The 22,368-nt window shown below is 31.5% G+C and overlaps 1 protein-coding gene across 1 annotated transcript; it reads right to left on the bottom strand.

Annotated features, from left to right (window-relative positions):
* Positions 1-9,649: 9,649 nt before the first annotated feature.
* On the bottom strand, positions 9,650-14,617 carry LOC120158995 (probable magnesium transporter NIPA6). Its single transcript, XM_039169698.1, is given in 10 exon segments — positions 9,650-10,005; positions 10,595-10,712; positions 10,834-10,926; positions 12,848-12,985; positions 13,091-13,218; positions 13,301-13,461; positions 13,555-13,645; positions 13,765-13,821; positions 14,380-14,398; positions 14,400-14,617. Coding segments are annotated over 9 exon segments (885 nt in total). The 5' UTR covers positions 14,502-14,617; the 3' UTR covers positions 9,650-10,005; positions 10,595-10,616.
* Between the last annotated feature and the right edge of the window lie 7,751 nt (positions 14,618-22,368).

Genomic DNA, 22,368 nt, shown 5'->3' with positions numbered 1-22,368 from the left:
GGTCATTCAATTATTCTCATGATTCAATTTTGGTTATCTTTTTTGAAAATCTTAATAAAACTTATGATTTTATTTTATCTTGACAATCCATCGTTATAAAAATAAAGATAATGATAATATGTCAGTATAGATTAATCTATCATCATCATTGAAAAATAAAACAAATGTCACAAAGTACTTCTATTTATTTTTTAAAAGACTGTGAATAAATGAAATAAAAATATAAATTTAGTGATGATTTTGAAAAGAAAGATAATTAGATGACTCAAACAAAACTACAGAAATGGTGAGTCACTAAATATGGAATTTATCCTTTAAGGCGTTGTCTGGTCTTTTTAAAAATATAAAAGAAAAATGTTTTTTATATTATTTTTGTTAATAATTATTGTATTTGTATAAGTATTAATGGAACGTTTACCATAGGAAATTAAAATGAATTTTCTATAGAAATAGATTTTATTTTATTTTCAACCACAGAATAGCAGCCGCAGGAATAGAAAAAATGTAATGAAGTCAAATTCATATAGAAAAATCTATCAAAAAATTTTATAATTGAACTTCTGAAAGTAAAGGTGGATTGCACGTTACAAACTCTTTAATCTTTAGTCCCTAAATTAAACATGTTTGATCTTATATCTAACTATAATTTGTCCCCACCCAATGACATTAACCAGTCAACGAGACATCTAGTTGGAACTTGATATATATTATATATATATATATATATTTCGTTTTAAATAAACTTTACATTGAAATAAATTCTTATCTTCATTTTCTATTTAAATAACCCTTTACTTCAAATAATATAATGATAATTACCATTTCTCAATACTATTAAAACACCAACCCCTTATTCAAAGTCTAATTTTCTCCCATAGGAATGAATCAATTGATATTGGTGATATAAAATCATTGTTATTCTTTAAAGTCTCGGGTTCGAGCATAAGAAATGCCAATGTGTGAGCATTCAATGTCAAATGATTGAGAGTTATGGTTGAACATATATTGTTTGTATTTACCCCAAGTTAATCAAAAAATAATAATAATTTTTCTCTCCTTAGTATAAGTCATCCTTTTCTTTTTCATCTTTGTTAATCGGTGACAACACCAATTTTAATGTTGGTTATCCTTTTATCTTTATTATCTTTTTTTTTCTTATATCGCGTCTTTATTTTTTTTTAAATATTTTACTTTTTAATAAGTATACTTGTGTGACACGTTTTTATCTGCCTTTATGGCACATTTTTCATAGACCTTTATGACAAGTTTTCTTAGTAATTTGGCTTTTTTATCTTTTTTTTCTAAAGGTTGATTTGAGATCGCGGTGATTGATTCAGATAGTGTTTATTTGTTATCTTGTTGATCTTCTCTCCTTTGAACCTTCGGATTGGATTTGGATACTCGATTTACATTTGTTGATAGTTTTTCAAGTCGCTCGAGTCTAATTTGCAGTTTGTTGGTGGTCTTTCAGTAAATTGATCCCCTTTTGTGGTTTGTTTGTCAATGCGATCAGATCTATTTGTATTTATCTTTGTTTGAGTTTTTTGGTTAGATTTTTAATATTTCCTTGTATGGTCCGTATTTTTTCTTAAGTTGTTAGTTTTTGTTTTAATAATTATAGGAAATTGTCCTAATTATCTGCTTAATTTACAATTATGATTATAAATATTCATTGTAATTTGGGATATCTCCAATTTTTAATAAAATTAGTGTCTTCTATAAAAAAATATAATAATACTTTATAAAAAATGAAAGGTTATTTAAACGTTATATATATATTCTAAATAATAAATCATATTATTTAACCTATTTAATTTTAACCTATATTTTTAACAACTTTCAATCCAACTAGATTAGATGTTAAATTTTAAAAATTCTTATTCCAATCAAATCGGAAATTTTTAAGGCGAGATTGAGTAAAATCAAATTTGTATTTAAAATGAAAAAAATATAATCCAAACCGGTATAATGTCAAATAACCCCTTACACATTTAGATATAATTATTACGGTAAACTACATAAATGGCAACAGAACTATAGGCCATGGGTCATGTCACGAAATGACCATTATTTTTAAATTTGTGACAATAATACCATTAAATTATTTAAATGGGTTTAAAATAGCCACACAACGTTAACATTTAACAAATGTGTTTACGTATTAGTTAAAAAATTGATATAATTAGGGTCCGGGTCCTTGTAAAGTTATGTATTCGTGGCGCTGGCACCCTTCTCTGTTTTCTTCCGTTTTGGTCGCTACTTGTATATAATCTGTTTCTTTGGATTTTCATTTAATCTAATTTGATCCTGATTTAGTTTTTAATTTGTCTAATGCCTTAATTTGAGCATTAACTTTAAAATCTTTTATTCTAGTCATGTATTAAATTTGTAGATTAAATTCCCTAGATTTTAGAATTAATCAATTTGATCGCCAAATTAACTTTAATTTTTAATTTTTAATTAGGTCATAATTTCAATTTAATTTAATAAATTTATTTCTCCAATCAAATTGTGACATATGCCACAATATTATGATTATAATATAATATAATATATATCGTTAATTATAATATAATATATAAATTATAATTTGATAATTATAATTTGAATATTACTTTAATGATTTCATATATATAATCATTAAAAATAAATATGAAAACAATAAATTTAATTTAAAAATTTTAAAAAATTTTAAATAAATTATAAATAAATTATTAGATTTCATATAAATTTAGTTTACCCTTAAAAATATAAATCCTTTGGAATAATTGTAATTTACAAAAAGTCGATCTTGTTTTTGTTTCTTATGGATTAAGTCTTAAATGTGATTAACGTCCAATTGTTGAATGCTGTAGCTTTTCTGTTTAAAGCATGTTTCCATGGCACCTATACAGATTGGTTCAAGTGATAAGTAATTTAATATCGTTTTGAATTTGAATCTTTATGTGTGTAGAAAATCTTTGTTGTAAGATTCACTCACTAAAACTAGATGTACAACATAGATCGATTTAAATTAATCAACATAAAATCTTATAACCGAAAGGGCAACAAAAGAAAAAGGCATATTTCCATGGCAGTTTGCATTATTGGTGGAAAGTGATGGTCGGACTTCATTCTCAGGTTCTCAATTTTCCCGTAGTGTGATGGTCGGACTGCATTATTTTTTAATAATTTTGATTATAAAAAATAATATTTATTTTAAAAAATCAATTCATTGACAAAATAAATAAATCTAATAGTTTATATATGATTGATTTAATATTTTAATATTTTTAACTAAATTTATTTTTTTCATATTTATTTTTTAATGATTATATATATGAAATCATTAAAAATAATCTAATATTCAAATTATAATATATATTATATTATAATTAATGATATATATATTATATATTATAGTTAATATTTAAATTAAAATCATAAGATTGTGGCTATGTGTCACAATTTGATTGGAGAAATAAATTTATTAAATTAAATTGAAATTAAGACCTAATTTAAAAATTAAGAATTAAAGGTAGTCTTGGTGATCAAATTGATTAATTCTAAAATATAGGGGATTCAATCTAAAAATTTATTACATGACTAGAATAAAAGACTTTAAAGTTAATGCTAAAATTAAGGCATTAGACAAATTAAAAACTAAATCAAGATCAAATTGGATTAAATGAAAATCCAAAAAAACAAATCATATACAAGTAGTGACCAAAACGGAAGAAAACAAAGCAGGGTGTCAGTGCTGTGAATACGTAACTTTACAAAGACCCGCATCCTAGTTATACCATTTTTTAACTACACGTAAACACCTCCGTTAAATGATAACTTCGTGTGGCTATTTCGAACCCATTTAAATAGTTTTGTGGTATTATTGTCACAAATTTGAAAATGGTGGTCATTTCACGACCTGGCCCATAGTTACGTGGCCATTTATGTAGCTTACCCTAATTATTATAATACTTCTTTTTATTGGGTAAACTACATGAATGACCATGTAACTAAGGCCTGGGATTCAAAATGACCATTGTTTTCAAAATTATAGCAATTTTGCCACTGTAATATTTAAACGGAGCCAAAAGAACCACTAGCTGTTAGAAACGAAATGGCGAGATTGATGTGGCTGTTAATTTCAAATGAAAAATCTATGTGTACACTTAAAACAATTTTATAACAAAAAAAGGATAAAAATGTTAAAAATAACCCGGCCATTAAACTCCATTTTAACAAAAAAAATCAAAGTTTCATCTAAAAGGATAAGGAGAAATCTGTGAAGAGTGTTTGAAAATGAGTGGGTTTGGATTTCATCGAGAGAAAGGAAGTTTGGTCTAAATATAGTAAGTGTTGTTCTTATTTCCATTGTATGATTTGTTCTTTTCTTTCCGTTGTATGATTTCTTTGTTTTGGGGGTTTAGTCTTAATAATGTGATATTAGGGGAAAATTAGGATTATGGTTAATGTTTATGGTTGGATTAACAAGCAGTTTTAATGGTAACATATCAGTTTAAGCTAAACAGTTTGGATTTAGGGTTAGTAAACTATATTTTAGGGTTAATGTATCAATTTTAGGTTAATAAGCGTTTGTAATGGAAAGAATTTGTTAACTATATATGTAGAAAGCAAGAAATTGTTTTGTTGTGAAAAAAGATTAAAAAATTTCCAACTTTTGATTGTTCTGAAAAAGTTATAAAAAGGTTTAACTTTGTTTTGTTCTGCACGTGCCTTTGTTGTATGATATTGAAAATTATTGGCGGGGTCTTTTTCTTTATGTTTGTTGTTGATATATGTATCAATGGGGTCTGTTTTTGCTTATATTTCAACAATAACAGTTTTGTTTAGATGGTGGGGTATGTTCCTTGGTTATTGAAAAGTATTTTTTTTTGCTTTGTTTATGACAAAAAACCTAGGACGACTTTAATAAATATTTTTTATTTGTTTTTATTAACAGGTATAAACTCTTAGAATTTTGGTATTGTGATACACCATGGTGATTTCATTGTTAGAAAACCTAGGAAAGCTTTTACCGGAAAATTAGTGGATTATTTTGATAATTTTGATGTTGATACAATATCAATGTTTGAAATCAATTCTATGGTTGAAAATATAGGGTTTAGTTATCCTGTTAAGATTTACTGGCAGAATTCAAAAGTTCCATTTAAGGTTAAAGAATTGATGAAGATATCATGGAGATGGTTAGTACTTTATCTAGGGACCATTATGTTCATATTTACTGTAAGGAAGAAGTACATCATGAAGGACGAGTTGTACCTGAGCTGAAGATGAGGATTATGCTGCTAAGTCATCCACTGATTTATCTATGTTTTCTGACAGTGAAAATGAGTTTCTAAGTTCAGAAGATGAAGGATACATTAATCATATTGGGTTGGGCAATTTTGAAGCAGAGGTTGAATATGAAACTAAATCTTTTAACATTGAACAGTCTTACTCATTACACATTGTAGATGAATGAGATTCAGATGGTGGTAAGAGGAAAATAGGTTTCCTAAATTTAACAGTTCTACTGACATGTCTAATCCTAGTTTGATGGTTGGTTTAATATTTGCAAGTAAGGAAATCTTGAAAGATGCGATTAGGATCTATAATATTAAAAATAAGTACAATGTCAAGTTGAAGAAAAATGACAATAAAAAGATTCAAGTAACATGTACGAAAGGTTGCTCATTGATTTTATGAGCATGTCCAATGAAAGGTGAAGATCCTAAAACAGGTACTTGGCAGATTAAGTCATTGAAAGGTGAACACAATTGTATTAGGGAATTTAAAAATAAAATGTAATTTCTAAGTGATTAGCTAAGAATTATGAAAATGCTTTTTATATTGATCCACACTTCTCATTTAATTCCCTAAACAAGTTGTGCACAAGGATTGAGGCATCACTGTGTCAAAAGTAAGTGTATTAGGGGAAAAAATTTGGCCCTTTAAAGACTATATGGGAACTATAATGAGCAGTATGCAAAACTATATGCTTACCTAGGTGAACTGAGATACTCAAATCCAAAGATAACAACAATTTATCAGTTATATGAGAGACTTTTCAAGAGGGTTTATGTGTGTATGTAAGCAATGAAGGGGGCTTCAAGGCAAGTTGTAGGCCCATTATTGGTCTGGTTGGATGTCATTTGAAGGGGTATTATCAGGGTCATCTCTTGACAGCTGTTGGGATAGATGCAGATGACTCAATATACCTAATAGAATGGGTTATTGTGGAGAGTGAAAATGTGTCTTCATGGTGCTAGTTTCTGGAAATATTAGCTAATGATTTGGAGATAAACAACTCTCACTACATCACCTTCGTGACTGATAGACAGAAGGCATGACTTAATGTTAACCTATTAATTTTGACAAAGTTTTAGCTTACCTTTTATGCTAACTTCTTTTTTTATAGGGTCTAATGGAAGGTGTGACAAAATTGTATCCATACTCATAGCACATAACATGTGTAAGACACTTTTACTCAAATTCAAAGACCAATGGATTTGTTGGAAAAGCATTGAAGGGCCAGTTGTGGAAAGCTGCAAAAGCAACATATGTGAGGGAGTTTAAATCTACCATGGAGGGATTTAAGGTTTTTTCAGAAACTACTTGGAAGTGTTTGTCACCTAAAGACCCCAACAAATGGTCCAAATCACATTTTTCTTTCAGATGCAAGTAAAACATACTTCTAAATAATAGTTGTGAGTGTTTTTAATAAGGCAACTACTGTTAATTCCCTGATACAAACATTTCTTTCAGTTTATTAATTACTATTATTGTTGTTGGGTCAGATAATACTCGAAGCTAGAGATAAGTCTATCATTACATGTTTGGAATCCATCAGACAAAGTTGATGCAAATGCTTAGTAAAAAAAAGGATGAAGTTGAAAAGTGGAATGGAATGTTGTACCTTAAAATTAAAAAAAAAAACTAGACCATGAACAACATTCACACATAGGTAACTTTTACTACCATAACAGTTGCTGGCCTACTTATGTGCACTAAAATTATGCTAACTTTCAGTTTTTATACAGTTTTTAGCCTACTTATGCTGGTGGAAACATGTACCAGGTTTCATATGGACCTTTTAACCAGCATTCTGTAAACATCCAATAATGGGTGTGTTCATGTAGAAAATGGGAATTAACAGGTTATTTTATGTTGGCCTACTTATGCTGATAGAAATATGTTCATGATACTAACTAATTATTATTTCATGTAGGGATTCCATGTGTACATGCAATTTGTGTTATTTTAGCACTTGAAGATAGACCAGAAAAATATGTTCACCATTGATATTTTGTGTCGACCCAAAAGACAATTTATTCATATTTGATCAATCCAATGAGGGTGAGAAACAATGGACTCCTGAAGAAACATTGGAGCCTATCCTGTCACCTGTATTTAGAAGACCTCCAGGAAGACCACACAAAAAGCGAAAAAGAGAGGTTGATAAATCATTACCTATACTTGGTAGGGTGTCCAAGAAAGGTGTTAAGCTTTCTTGTAAAAAATGTGGAGGAAATGGACATAATAGTAAAACATGTAAAGGAAAAATTTGTGGCAATACCAGAGCTCCAAAACTTCCAGTAAGTGTTGTTATGCATTTTTAATTTGCTGCTTGGAAGAATATCTTGTAATTATACATTTTAAATTGCTTCTTGGAAGAATGTTTTGTTATTATGCATTTTTATTTGTTGCTTGGTTGAATGTGTTGTTATGTTCGGTGATTGTTGCAGATTAAAAAGTTAGAACCACCCCAACAACTCCAACAACTCAAGATAGAACCACCCCAGCAACTCCAACAACTCAATCTTCACAAGATCATGTAAGATAGATGCCTACCCCTACAACAAATCAGCCAAGATCCATCCCAACAACAAGTGGAGATAGAATTTCCCCTAGACCAACTCCAACAACAACTCAACCTTCACAAGGCTATGTTGTTAGATGGATGCTCACCCCCATACATATGTGTCAAGAGAGTTGTGCCATCCAATCATCTCTAAGGATCGACCATCCTTGACTCTGTTAACACTAATATTTAACACTTGCTTCATTTTTTGTGTATTGACCAAACAAGTTTTTTGTTTGACTTACTTTAGTCGGTCACTATTTGATGTTTCACATACTATATATATGATGTATGGATTACATTCCAAAGTTAAAGATATGATTATGTATTGGTCAAACATTATGTGATGTATAGATTACATTCTAAACTTAAAGAATTTATGATATGAAGTATTTTTGTGTTTTTTTAACTTGTTTAATTCATATTCTTGTTTACTGACATTATTACTTCACCATTACATATTTCTTATTCTTATTTAACAATAACTTAATACGAAAAGATATTTTTCATTACATATTTCGAATTAATTTCCTTTCAAAAATTGGCGACATAACATCAAAGACATCACCCTTCAAATTACTAAAAACCTAGGTAACAAACATCCCGTTTGAAAAAGAAACTTTTCAGCACTCTAAATCTCAAGCAACCACCACCACATTTCTACTATATTAGTAGAAGATTACTCTTAAAATGAAACCCAACAAAAGCATAATACCCAGAAGAGAAATAACAAGAACTCTTTCGTTCTTCCTTTTTTTCTCCATATCAGCAACCCTTCTAAAAAGACCAAAATTAACAACTTTTGATCTAGGGTTCACCGGTGGATCGTACCACCAAAAACATTACAACCCCTTACCCCTTTTTCATATTTTCCACAACCCCAAAATCTCTTACCTAGATTTTCATCAGTTTAACTTGTTAGCATAGAACGAGCTCCACAGAAGCACACCTGAGCCAAATTTGCATCCATTGTCGTCTACAACCCCTCAAGAGTTTTTCCTCTCCACAAAATGATAAGAAAGAACAGAGAAAATAGTAAGATGAAAAATCTAAGGTTCCTTTCAATGCCTAAATTTTTCACATGATTTTTTCATTTTGTCTATGTTGTATTCTAACGTAGAGGCTTATTAAAACCAACGTGGAATAACAAAATACAAAAAAATTCACGTCAATCTCGCCGTTTCGTTTCTAACAACTAGTGATCTTTTTGGCTCTATTTAAATAGTACAGTGGCAAAGCTGCCACAATTTTAAAAGTAGTGGTCTTTTTGAATCCTAGACCTTTTTTACGTGGTCATTCATGTAGCTTACCCCCTATTTATTTTACTTTTTCAACTTAGTATATAGTGTCAAATGACCCCTTACACATTTAGATATACTTATTATAATATTCCTTTTTATTCTATTTTTTCAAATAAGTATTTATTTTATCTAATACAAATATTTATATATACATATATTTAGGACAGATCATGGATATTAGATCTAAAAAATCATATCGAGTTACAAGTCGAACGAATTCAAATCTAGTTAGATATAGGTGGGTAAGTTTAATTTTCGGATCAAGTTCGAATTGACCGAAAACCCAACTGCACCTTTGCTGCCGACTTCTAAAGGGGATTCCTGGAAGCCAAAGGTTTGGACATAATCAAAAGCTTGATTGATTTCAGTTCAACAATAGTTATAATGGAATCAAACTCTGCAGACATTTTTTTTTGCATGCTTGAAAACAAAAGCACCAACTCCGTACATTGTCTTTACAAATGAAAAGGAATCAACAAAACCCGAATCATTACAACACCTCAACCTCAACAAAAAGAGCATATCAAGAAAAAAGAATAATCTCTCTGCTAATTTACAACTGTAAGGGAAAATGAGATCACCGTTGTCAAATGGGACTCGATACTAAACTCCTTCGAAGTTGACAACGATGGAAAGAATTCGAGATGCATTGAGCCATTAACTGAATGGAAATTAGGGTCTGCAAAAAGGTATCAAATGAAACTACCTTTCTGGCTTTTGCTGACACCTGCAAAGGAACTTCTGCTTTCCAAATATTTCTATCCAGGTCAATGGAGGAGATCAAGACACTGCGTAGTGTGATTAAATGTTCGTCCTCGGGATTCTTCATTGAATCACCACTAACATACCATGTAACAGTTCCTGCCATGTAAAGGCTCTATCATAAGCTTAACCGAAAAGGGTAACATGCAAACAATGTACTGTTATTTGCTTGAATGATCGAAAAAGATTTTCAAATAGGTTGTAAGTTTAAGTAACTCCTGGTTTGCAGTCTCACTTTACACTCCTAGAAAATACCCGAGTATAGCGAGTAGCTCAAATATCATATAAAGTTTCATCATGTATGGTTATCAGGTACACACAAGGGAAACAAATGCCATTTTGCTCAACCAAGGTAACAATACATAGGTAAATGGTAATCTTACCTCCATGGATATGTCTACCAAACTATCCAAAAGGCACATATTTCAAACAGACAGTCCCAAGGAGTAAGAAAATGGATTTCTTGTATACTATTTTTCATGGCACTATAAATCATATTCCATATAAGATCAATAGATAACTCTTTTAGCAATTTTAACTCGAGCTGTTTGGAACAGTAACAAAACAAAAAATGATACAAACCAGAGGAAAATTACTTAACAACAAATGATGGTTCATGTGACGTCTCTTCGAAATCTATCCCAAATAAGAAGCAAAATGAATAGTTGAATATAAATTCTACACGTACCTACTGGAGGAGGAGGTTCGTGTTATCTTGTTGCATGAAGAATGATTGTTCCAGAGAGCACAGTGATGAATCCACAAATCTCAGAGGCAATACTGCTCGCATTTTGACCTGACCAATCCTTTAAAAAGAACAAGATGCAACACTCAGTTTGTGCTCATTAGTTCCTCTAGTTGTTGATAAATTGCAACTTCAATTTGGCGTCAGAACCAAATTTAAGAAGGATGAATTAAATAATTTACCTTGAACATGATTACACTAGCGATAATTGTCAGAGTTGTGAACATCACATAATATACTGGAGAAACAATTGCGGTATTGAATGTATCCAAGGCCTATAACAAAGAGAGAGACACATGATTCACACACAAAAGACAACCAGCCATCTACTTGAAAGATGAAATGCAGAATTCGATCAACAGAGGTGATACAGTTCAACCTAGCCTCACTTGGATGGATGGTGAAGTCAAGGTTGTACCTTTGATTGTTTCGGTCTAGGAAAGCAACAAGTATCTTGCACAAACAAGAAAGCTCAAAAAAATAGTTAAATGGAAGTAATGAAATAGAAAGATAAATATGGCAGCGGAAAATATATATAAGTTGGTGATATGTTTAAAGGAAATGATGAAGTATGGTAATGGAAGTAGAATGAAGGTGATGGTGATGAATATGAAAAGTAGTATCTCAAAGAAGACTCAAAGAAGAACCAATGTTAAAGAACAAAGACCCAGACTTTATATTGTTTCTTTAAGGGATGGTAAACAAGGACTTTGACCCATTATCTATAAAGAGATAGAAATCAAAAGTATCAGGGTGACATAGATAGGGGTGACGCCACAAGCATAAGCTTGATAAGTCGATAAAGTTCACTTAAGAACTAAAGAGAGAAACTCTCACAAATATTTGATTAAACAAAGTAAGTTGGTTTCTTTTACAAATGAATGGAAAGCTATTTATAGGCCTAAGAGTGCATGGTGTGAATACAAAACATTTAATGAGTGAACCTTCATGGATGAGTGTTCATACTTTAAGTAGATACAAAGCATGGCTTAGGTGAATGAATTTTGATGAATGGATATTCATCTTTTAATGGAATACATCCTTTGGCCGAATTCATCTCACCTTGTGTGAACTTGTTGATTTGTCTTCTATGGATGAATGTTCATGAATGTATCTTGGCTGAAATTCTTCCCCCTTGTGTGAACATGACTATTTGGCTTCTTGCATGAATGGATGAATTTAAAAGCCTTTGAATGAATCCTTGCACCTCCTCACAAATGTTCTGATTCATTTTAATATTCTTTTCTCGTCCATGCATGTCTTCATTAATTCCTCCCATGCATAAGTCCTTTGAAGGAGATGAACGGTTGCAAATCCTGTATTAATTTCCAACCTGCACTGTCTTCAGTAATCTGGACATATCTCAAGCTCCTGATATCAGATTAATGTGATTAAAAATGCGTTGGAAAGCTACGAGATAGGGGATTAAATGTTAAGAAGACTTCATCACCCAAAGATGCTTGGAACATGTTCAAAAATGTAGATCAATCTGACTGACGTGAACTGTCCAACCAACTCTTCAATTGCCTTTAGTCTTCTTAGCATCCAATGAACCTAGACAAAGTATGTAAACAAATAATTAGATAGGAATTGAGCCATGATAATTATGAATGCATGCTTCCACCTATGTTAATAATGCAAATGAGCTAACTATGAATGCATATGCATTGAATGAGTTATATAAAGATGTGAATTAATAAGTCATGCATGAATATCATATATTATACATATAAATGACAGCATATAATATTCAAGCAAAAATTAAGAATAAGATAAACATATTCACCTGACATGTAATGCATAAATGAGTAAATAAATAATAAAATAAGGCAAGACTCCCTTAGAATCATCTTGGAAGAACTTCAAAGTTGTGAGCATGTTTTGTTTGAACTTGGTGGTCGGTAGGATCACATCAAGAGGATACATTAGAAGAAGCTACACATTGAAAGTAAATTTCTTCGTACAAATATTCAAAAATCGTAAGCAGTTCTGAGATCAAGAATTGCATGCTTTCAATTAAATGTTTTCATCTACATGAAATAATTAATATATCACATGACAAAGTATGCTAGCTACATAAGTACGGGAAATGTTTTTCCTTGCATCATAATCACAGGCTTGAATGTAGTTGAATAAGAAGATTATATTTTAGAGGAACAGACAGCCACCAAGGCATAGAGAATCAATAAGACTAACCTTGTTAAGGTAATTTAATTGCATGATGACACAGATTGCAGCAACAGTAAGAAAAAACCAAGTTTGAGGATAAACTATCTGATTTATCCCGTCTAATGTAAGCTTTATAGCAATTCCAATGGCTTTGATGCTTACAACCTGCGACAGTACCAAGGTATTCTTTTATATAGTGCATAGAGCATGGTAACGCTACACTGGTGCTATTCAAAATTGTTATAGAAATTAATAAGGATGTCTACATACCGTAAGAGAACCCATTAAGGAACATATTCCCAAATAAACTAGTATGTTTGTCTGCCCGTAACGAGGTTCAAAATGCAAAACCAAAGCTAAAACTACTGAAAGTGTAGCTGCTACATAAATTAGAAAAGCTGCCAACAGAAACGTGAAGAAAAGCAATGACTAATTACTGTGACGAGTGATGAATAAAAAATATGAAGGGAAAGACCATACTTGGTTGTGTCGCCAGTGCCCAAATTTCTCGCACAGAACTTGGAGTATGCTCTTGTGGTGCATGAATGACAATAACCACTGAACCACCAATGCAGGTAACACACCCAACAATCCCCATTTTCTGAATTCGCTCCTTCAACATAAAGTGTGCCAGACAAGCACTGTTCAAATTTATCAAGCATGAGATTTAATGAAATGAGATAAATAGCTTCCAATCAAATCAAAAGCAGCTACCGCAAAAAAAAGAAGCTTACCTCACAATTATACTTAATGCCCCAAGCGGGGTAACTAGAACTGCAGGAGCATACACATAAGCAACGAAATTTGCAACCTCCCCAACAATCACTATTTGTACAAATTCACCAAAATAAAACTCAATAACCAATTTAAGAATGAATAAGATTTGGACTTATATTGGAGAAAAATATAGATTTAGAGATTTTTAAAGCAAGTAATATACTTACTAGTTATCATGCCTGCCCACCAAAGTGGCTCCAGTAAGTAGGTATAACCCCCAACGCCTATGTTATACCATACAAAATAAAAAAGAAAGTCAAATACAGTGATAACCCTATCCATTATTATATTGCACAATCCACAAGCCGCCTGTTGATCAAGGGAATACAGTACTTAAGAATCAAAATCAAATTAAAACTTACAACTTTACACAACACAAAAATTAGGTTTATGTCGCTAAAAACTCTCTGAAGTTGGGAGAAATTCTTTACTGATCAATGAAATCAAATAGCATGAAATATGAATTGATTCAAACAATAGCGAATTATTATTTAAACTTCCTTTTAAACTAAAGAATTTATATCTGAAAATGAATGTCCATATTCCATATTTTCAATAGTAAGGTACTAGTTAAATGCATTCACGATTCATATCCATTGAGCTAATCAAATTACTAAATCCCATTGCTTCAGTAAGAAAAAAAACGAACGATTCAAATCTAAATTAAGCAAAATAAAACCTTCATTGAGTCAAAATTGACAGCAATAGTAACGCACAAAATCACGGACTAAAATAACTTTTTGAGAGAGAGAGAGAGAGAAAGGTGAAGAAGAAGAAGAGACCTGCGCGACCCGAAGCCCCAGGCACGCTTGAGCCCTTTCTTCTTCAAAATAAAACTGGAACCAATAAAGGCGCTAGAAGCCACTGCTAGTACCAATCCCTTGGAATTATCCGAGAATCCCATCTCTTTCTGTCTTGGATCACATCAAATCAACGTTTCAGTTGTTTTTTTCCGACGATCAAAATCGGAAGCTGTGGAATCGAATTCCCGCCAACCGGATTTTGACTCAGCAACGTAAAAAGCATTTTAGTAGAGAGATTTAGTTTAGCTGAGAGTTTGTTTCCAGAAAGTAAAAAGAAAAACAAAGTATTAGAGATCTAATCTAACAGACCCTCTTTCTCTGGTGACAATCCAAGCAACAGCTCTTAGCATTTTTCAATTCATGTTTTATACATTTTTTTTACTTTTTCAGTTCAGCCGCGTGTTTTTTTGACGAAAAACTACTTGTGGTAGGTACGGCGGCCAACGTAAGCAGGTTAAATGATCCTCTGCTTCACACGTTTTTAACTAACATTCACTTGACCTTTCTGTTTTCGTTATTAGGATTACGATTTTATAATAAGCTTCAAAGAAATTATCTACCTATCTTAATTTTGTTCTCATGTGGTTTTATTATCGAAAGTATGACGGTAAATGAGACGAGATAGATTGTGAGTTATTTACGATAGATTCATTCAAAAGTCAATAAATACTCGGCTCGAATTGATTCGATTTGAGTTCTTAACGAGTCGAAACGAACTACTTGATACTTGACTCGAAAAGTTATTGAATAACTCAAAAATATAAAATATTAAGATTTTTTTAAAAAATAAGTTATTAATAATATTAACATTTATGTGTTGATTTTTTTAAATGTATTTAAGGTTCACGTTGAGTTTGAGTTTGAGGCTTTAATCGAGTTAAGTATAAGATTTTTTTTCTCTTTTCGAGCTTTTACGAGTTTCAGTTCATGATCTCAAGTTTGAGTCGAGCTTGAAAATTCATAGGCTCATGAATTTTCAAGTCGAGTCGAACTCAGCAATACTTGAGACGACTCATTTATAACCCTAATTGGAAGCTACTGAATAAGCGAAGTGACGCTACTGCCCTTTCAAAAGGCGTATAGTATGTGTCGGTTGAAGATGGCCTATCATAATGAAATGGGTAGAAAATGTAATTCCATGAAAAGTATTTGACTGGTCACCATAGTTGAATTCTTTATATATTTATTGATATTTTATTTATTAATTAATTAATTTAAATTGAGTATTACAGAGGTAAGAACAACTCTTCTATTCTAATTTGCTCCATTCACAGACATCTGAATTTGAATCCTTGATTTTGCTTAAAGAATCTAATACTCATCTTACTAGAACAACTTATTGTTCTTGTTTTAATTTAAAATTTTATAGAGTAAACTATATCATTTCTTACTCAATTATCTTCTCACTTCTATTTTAGTTATTAAAATTTAAAAACTTTCAATTTAATCATTCAACTTTCAATTTAATCATTCATGTTTTGATCACTTCATCGTTAATTATTTAGTAATATTATGATATGACAACTAACACCAAAGTGACATAATTTTAGATCTCTACGAAAAATTAAATCTAAATCAAATAATATTGTTTAAATATAAATAGAAAAATTAGTTTTTTTTCTTTTTTCTTTTCTCTACATTTCTTTTATCAATGTAAATGAACCCATATTTTGGTCACCATGCGGGTCGTGGTTCTTGTTGGTATTGCTTAAGAGAGCATGTTATCCTACATTTAGATGAAAAATCCCATTGGGAATGATATTTAAAGAGACTCTCTTTCTTTCCTTGGTTGAATGTGGCTATACAACTCCTTTACTCGCTCACCGTTATCATTTAATTTGGTTTGGATCGTCAAAACAGATTTTTATCTTTTTAAAGAAAATTCGGCAGAATTTCTTTAAAGAATTTTTTTTTTCATAAAATTGAAATGAGAAAAATAAAACTTGAACAAAATGATCGGTCCTTGATTTTATGGGCTTGTTTCAACGAGTTTATTAATTGTAATAGACATCAATTTTATTTGATAATTGTTGTAATTCGTAATTATTTTGTTGATTAATTACGATAATTATAGCAGGAGTTACGGATTATTAGATGAGCTGCTATGTGATTGCTAATAATCTTACTAATGGAGCAATAGGGGTGCTTAACGAGTTGTGTAGCTCGAACTCGATTCGGTCAAAATTCGGTAAATACTCGACTCGAGTTGGATCGAATTAAACTGAACTCGATTCGAGACCTTAACAAGATGAACAGAGCAAAGTCTAACTCGACTCGATATCGAGCAGCTCGTTAATTTTTTAAAATATATTTTTAGTAATTACTTCAAATTATTTCATTCAAAAAATAAATTTAAATGATAATTATTAATTTATTAATAAACAATAAAAACTAATAAGTTAACTAATCTATTATTTTTAATAAATAAAATAATATTATTAATTAATAATATTATTTTAATACAAAAAAACCCAACCCTAATATCCTCATATTAGGGGGTGTACAAATCCGAGTACCCGGGTTTTTGGGTACCCGAAATGCCAAGTACCCGAATCTTCGGGTAATTGATTTCTCGGTCCGTGTCCCGACCCGGATGTTGCGGGTACCCAAATACCCGATTTTTTCTTCAAATTATTAATTAAAAAAACACAAATTTAAATGTTCGAAACTTCGAATTACATAGTCCAACATCAAAACATAATTAAAAATATTAGTCTAACATCCATACATAATTAAAAAATGTCATGTTAGCATCATTGTTCTTTTTTAAATATGGGTAACAGAATAAAAACATAATGTTAGGTATAATTTTGAAAAAAAAAAATCGAGTGACCAAAACATAAATTAGATAATATATAATACCAAATAGGTAGTTTACCCTAAATAATAATTGAGTGACCAAAACATAAATTAGATAATATATAAGTGACCAAATAGGTAGTTTACCCTAAAAAAAACTCTAGCCGGGTACTCGGTTAATTCAATTTTGTGACCCGAGCCCTACCCGGGTAATTTAAGGTCGGGTACCGAACCCTGTCGGGTAATTTTTTTAGAAAATTGCCCGACTTTTTTAGGTTCGGGTCGACGGGTCGGGTCAATCGGGTCGGGGTATTTTTACACACCCCTACCTCATATAGTATTAGTAAATTTCTTTTTTAGTTAAAAAAAACAAGGTAATCTTTTTAGTGAGCTTAACGAGCAATGAGTCGAGTTGAACAAGAAATTTTTTAACGAGCATTAATCGAGCACAATTTTAACGAGCTTAACAAGCAACGAGTCGATTCGAGCAACAAAATTTTGTTAACGAGCAACAGTCGAGCACTGCCCAATCCCAATTGGCTCGCTCGATAATCACCCCTAGGAGCAATGTACATGGACGAGATTCAGTCTAGATATAGTCTTTTATTTCAGCTATTATAACAACTATTTCATCCATAATTAAAATTGATTTATATCCGAACGAATTTTAAAATTTATTTTCAGTTGGTTGTTGTTTTGTCTTAAGGTGAGGCCTATAAATACCAAGGCTACTTCTCATTTTCAATCATCTAAATTAAAGCAAAACATTTTGTTCTCTACAAAAATACTTCCTTTTAAAATTGTTTTCGACGTTGTGATTTAAAGAGAATAGTAGTATCATCGATGTCCATTCTGATTTTTGAGTGTACAGATATTTGGAGAGATCGTGTTAACCTCAAGGGAAGACCGCCTACTAAGCGATTACACATGTTGGTAAAATAGACTGCTACAAAACGAGGCATTAGCTTTGACTGGAAAATATATACTGAAATATATAAATAAATAAATAATCAATTAACTGTGTCGCGGTATTAACCACTGTCTTAGAAACGAATTCGCCTCGATGTGTGTAATCGCTCCAATAGGTGGATCGTCCCCCGAGGTTAACACGACCGCTCCAAATTTTGTACACCCGAAACCGGAGTGGACTGATGGTGGTATTGCACTTTTGATCGGAAAGCACGTAGAGAACAACTTTAGAAAATACTTGGAGAGTGAATTCTAATTGTAGAGAGTGTATTGAGAATCTGAATTCAGCTCTCTATTTATATGCTAGAAGTAAGGGTAAATTTGTCCAACAAGAAAATCAAATTAAATTTGATTTTAATTCTGAAATTAAACCCTTTTCTAACTCCTGAAATATCTTGATGAATCCATCTCAAAAAGAGTCTAGGTTCATTGCATAAAAACTCAACAGTTATAACTCAAATTAAATCATATAACTCCTGTAACTCCTGATATTAACAACTTGTCTCTCCCATGAACAAAGTTGGAAATTAGTCCAGATACATCTTAAATTCTGATTTAATTTAGAAAATTAACTGTCTTAGTAGCCTATAAATATCAGATGAATCTTTCACATTTTTCATTTAATATTTCAGAGAAAAATTCCTTACGAATTTTCTCTAAAAAGATAATATCCGTACAGACGTGTCAAAGACACATATTACCATGCCTTGTTCTCTATCACTCAACAAGGAATGGAGAATGTGAACCTTAAATACCATTCTCACTAGTGTTTCCAACTCTATGTGGGATTGAGCATTACCAACATTCCCCCACTAATGCGAAAGAATTCTTCTGAAACTCAAAAACAATCTTTCCAGAAGAGAAATAGTGAGATTAGTTGCTTAAGACTAGTGAACGTATCTGGAACTAGTACATAGTGATGATGAGCAATCCTTCTCTTAGATAAGTAAAACTAGTCTTGAACTTTCTAAGATGGGGGTAAACTCATAACATACAACTAACCCCTTCATCCACCTGAGTCCTCGATGTGTAAGATATATATGCAAAAGTATATACTTGGCCATCTTACCTAAGGATTTTAGTAAGTGTGCTAGAAAAGTGGCCCACATTTTTCATAGAAGGCGGCTAACCCTTATCACTTACATAGGTTATTTCATCAAGTTTATCTCGACATAAACCACCATTAACAGAGATATGAAATAATTAAGAGCTTTTATAATAGCTCAACCTCACAAAGGGTATGGTGACTTTCTTCAAGTTCATTATTAATGAACCACCCAAACTCTGGGACAAGAAGTCATTAAGAATAAATATTCAACCTCATTTATCGGTAAATTCAATAAGTCCTTCTCACTAGAGCCATCCAAATACTTGGATTTGAATTTATTAAGAGTTTAACAAACTCAATCTTTCTATCGGTAAGTTCATTATTTCCTTCTCATTTAGGACTACCCACTCACTCTGGGTTATGAACTTATTAAGAATATATAATCAAACAAAATCGGTAAATTCATCAAGTCTTTCTCACTAAGACCACCCAAAACATGGACTATGAATTTATTAAGAGCAATTAAGCTCATCCTGGGCATGTACATTATTCATCATAGGGATAGGTAGTAGGAATGTGCACTATGAGTCTTTCCATGGTTTCGTTTGACCACATGGAACTTAGATAACTAAGTTGGGTATCCACCATGAATTCCTCAACCAATGGGCTTTAAGCCCATCCCCTCGACGAATCTAGGACCAAGTATCTGCTAGGTTCCTTTCCAACTTCACATACTCTAAAGAGAGCACTCCATTCTTTATTAAGTGTCTAACTGATTCATGCCTTATGTGAACGTGTCTTTTCTTACCATTGTACAAATATTGTAGCTTACGAATCACATAACAAAGAAATTGGAGTAGTCGGTCTTCCCCACAACGGAATATATGCTAACAAGCTTCTGATCCACTCGGCTTCTTTCCTAGCTAGGTCAAGAGCTATAAACTCAGACTCCATGGTAGAACGAGCAATACAAGTATGCTTTGATGATTTCCATGAGATTGTTGCTCCACCTAAAATAAAAACATACCCACTCGTAGAGCATACCTCATAATTATCAGAAACCCAGTTGGCATCACAATATCCTTTAAGTACAGCAGGATAGCCAACAAACTCAAGTTTCCAATCCAAAGTACCCTTAAGATACTTCAGTAAGCGTCTAAGAGCAATCCAGTGTTCACCACTCAGATTATGAGTATATCTACTTAGTCTACTCACAGTATAAGCAATATCAGGCCGAGTATAGTTCATTAGGAACATTAAGCTTCCGATTAATTTAGCATATTCTGTTTGGGAAATGCTACTTCCTTTATCTTTAAAGAGATATATGCTAGGGCCACAAGGGTTCGAACATGGACGACATCAAAACTGTTAGATTTCTTTAACACTTTCGTAATATATTGTGCTTGACTTAAAGAAAATCCCTTTTCAATTTTGATAATTTTGACTCCTAAGATTACATTGACTTCTCCCAGATCCGTTATCTCAAATTTAGTGGACAAGAAAATGTTTGTTTTGTTAATGGACTCAATATTAGAACTAAAAATCAACATGTCATCAACATACAAAACTTATGATGATGCAATCAGTACCAAACATCCTTGAATACTCACAAGCATCTGAACCATTCACAACAAAACCAAAACTAAGTATAATTTTATGAAATTTCTTATACCATTATTCTCATATAGATCTCCTTATCTAGCATTCCATTCAGAAATGCAGTCTTAACATCCATTTGATGTACTCACAACTTATGAATGGAGCCTAGTGCAAATAATGCACGGATCATTGAGATGTTCATAACGGGAGAGTAAGAATCAAAGTAGTGTAAAACAAACTTTGAAGTGAACCCTTTGATAATTAGCCTTGCCTTGTACCAATGGATCAAACAATCTGGTCTCATTTTCTTTTGGAGGATTCATTTGCTACAGATTGGTTTAAATCCTCTAGGCAAGTTAACTAATTCTCAATTATGATTAGACATTACCGATTCTAGTTCATCATTGATAGCACTTTTCTAGAAACTAGCATCGATATATGTTATAGCTTTTTTAGGATCCTCATATAATATTTAAGCTATATGATCAGAAAGAGAGTCTAAATCATTTATCTCAGAAATAAAGGAAGTGATAAAATTTGGTCCAAATAGCCTTTTACTTCTTCTAGGCTCGAAATCAATTTCTTGAGAAGACCTAGCAAGAATACTAGAAGAAGTGGATAAAATATTTTCTATTCGAGTTTATACATTTAATCTACATTTTAAGACACCCCCACATTTCTAACATTTTAGGATATCCATAAGTGTCTTGTAAAACGTGTAAACAAATACTCAATCATATTAGGGTAAAGTTTGTTATGAGTTTTAGCCATAAAACTATATTTTAACAAACTCAAGTTTTGTTTACACATAATTATATTCTCAAAGTTTTGAGATGTTACAAATCATTAAGATTAAAATGCATAAACCAATATGAAATTCTTTATGACTTTTCCTCATTCAAAATGAATTTCGATTTTTTCCTAACATCCGGAAAAATGGTCTCAAGTTTAAAACAAGAGATTTTAGCACAAATTCTGAAATAAATAATCTATTTTCTTTCCTTTACTTAGGAAAACCACTTAAAGAGATTTAATAGCTACAACATACTTTTAGTAGCAATAGATTCTATCATATTCTCATTTATGATATTCAACATATTAGCCTTAAAGAGATCATCAAATATTTTATTTACTATGACTAAATTTGGTATTCCACTCAACCAAATTAATCTCCACTCTTTTAACTTCTGCACTAAGTTTTAAGAGTTTTTATCTTATCATAGTATTGGAATAGTGAGCATAGTAATGAACAATGCACCAGGTAGGTTTCTATGAAAGAGAGGTAGTGCACTAGGCACGCTTAAGTACCAAGTCTTCATAGAACCAATCCTAGACATGCACTTTCATACTCATCACACTAGTTTCCAATAAATCATTTATAGATTTTCTCTTTCTTAAGGCTTCTTAAAGAATTATGCTTGATACTTTTAATCAAAATAGTATCTTATTAAGCATATATATTTTTGGGCTCACACTACTGTCTTAGCCTTAGTAGTACTACCTTAGTCTTTACTAGTGATTTTATCTCATTTCATAGTATCCACTAAGTGTTA

Source organism: Hibiscus syriacus, unplaced genomic scaffold, assembly GCF_006381635.1.
Source record: "Hibiscus syriacus cultivar Baekdansim isolate YM2019G1 unplaced genomic scaffold, ASM638163v2 tig00111338_pilon, whole genome shotgun sequence".
Lineage (NCBI taxonomy): Eukaryota > Viridiplantae > Streptophyta > Magnoliopsida > Malvales > Malvaceae > Hibiscus > Hibiscus syriacus.
Note: the sequence above shows the minus strand (reverse complement) of the source record. Positions and strands in the feature narration are given on the sequence as shown.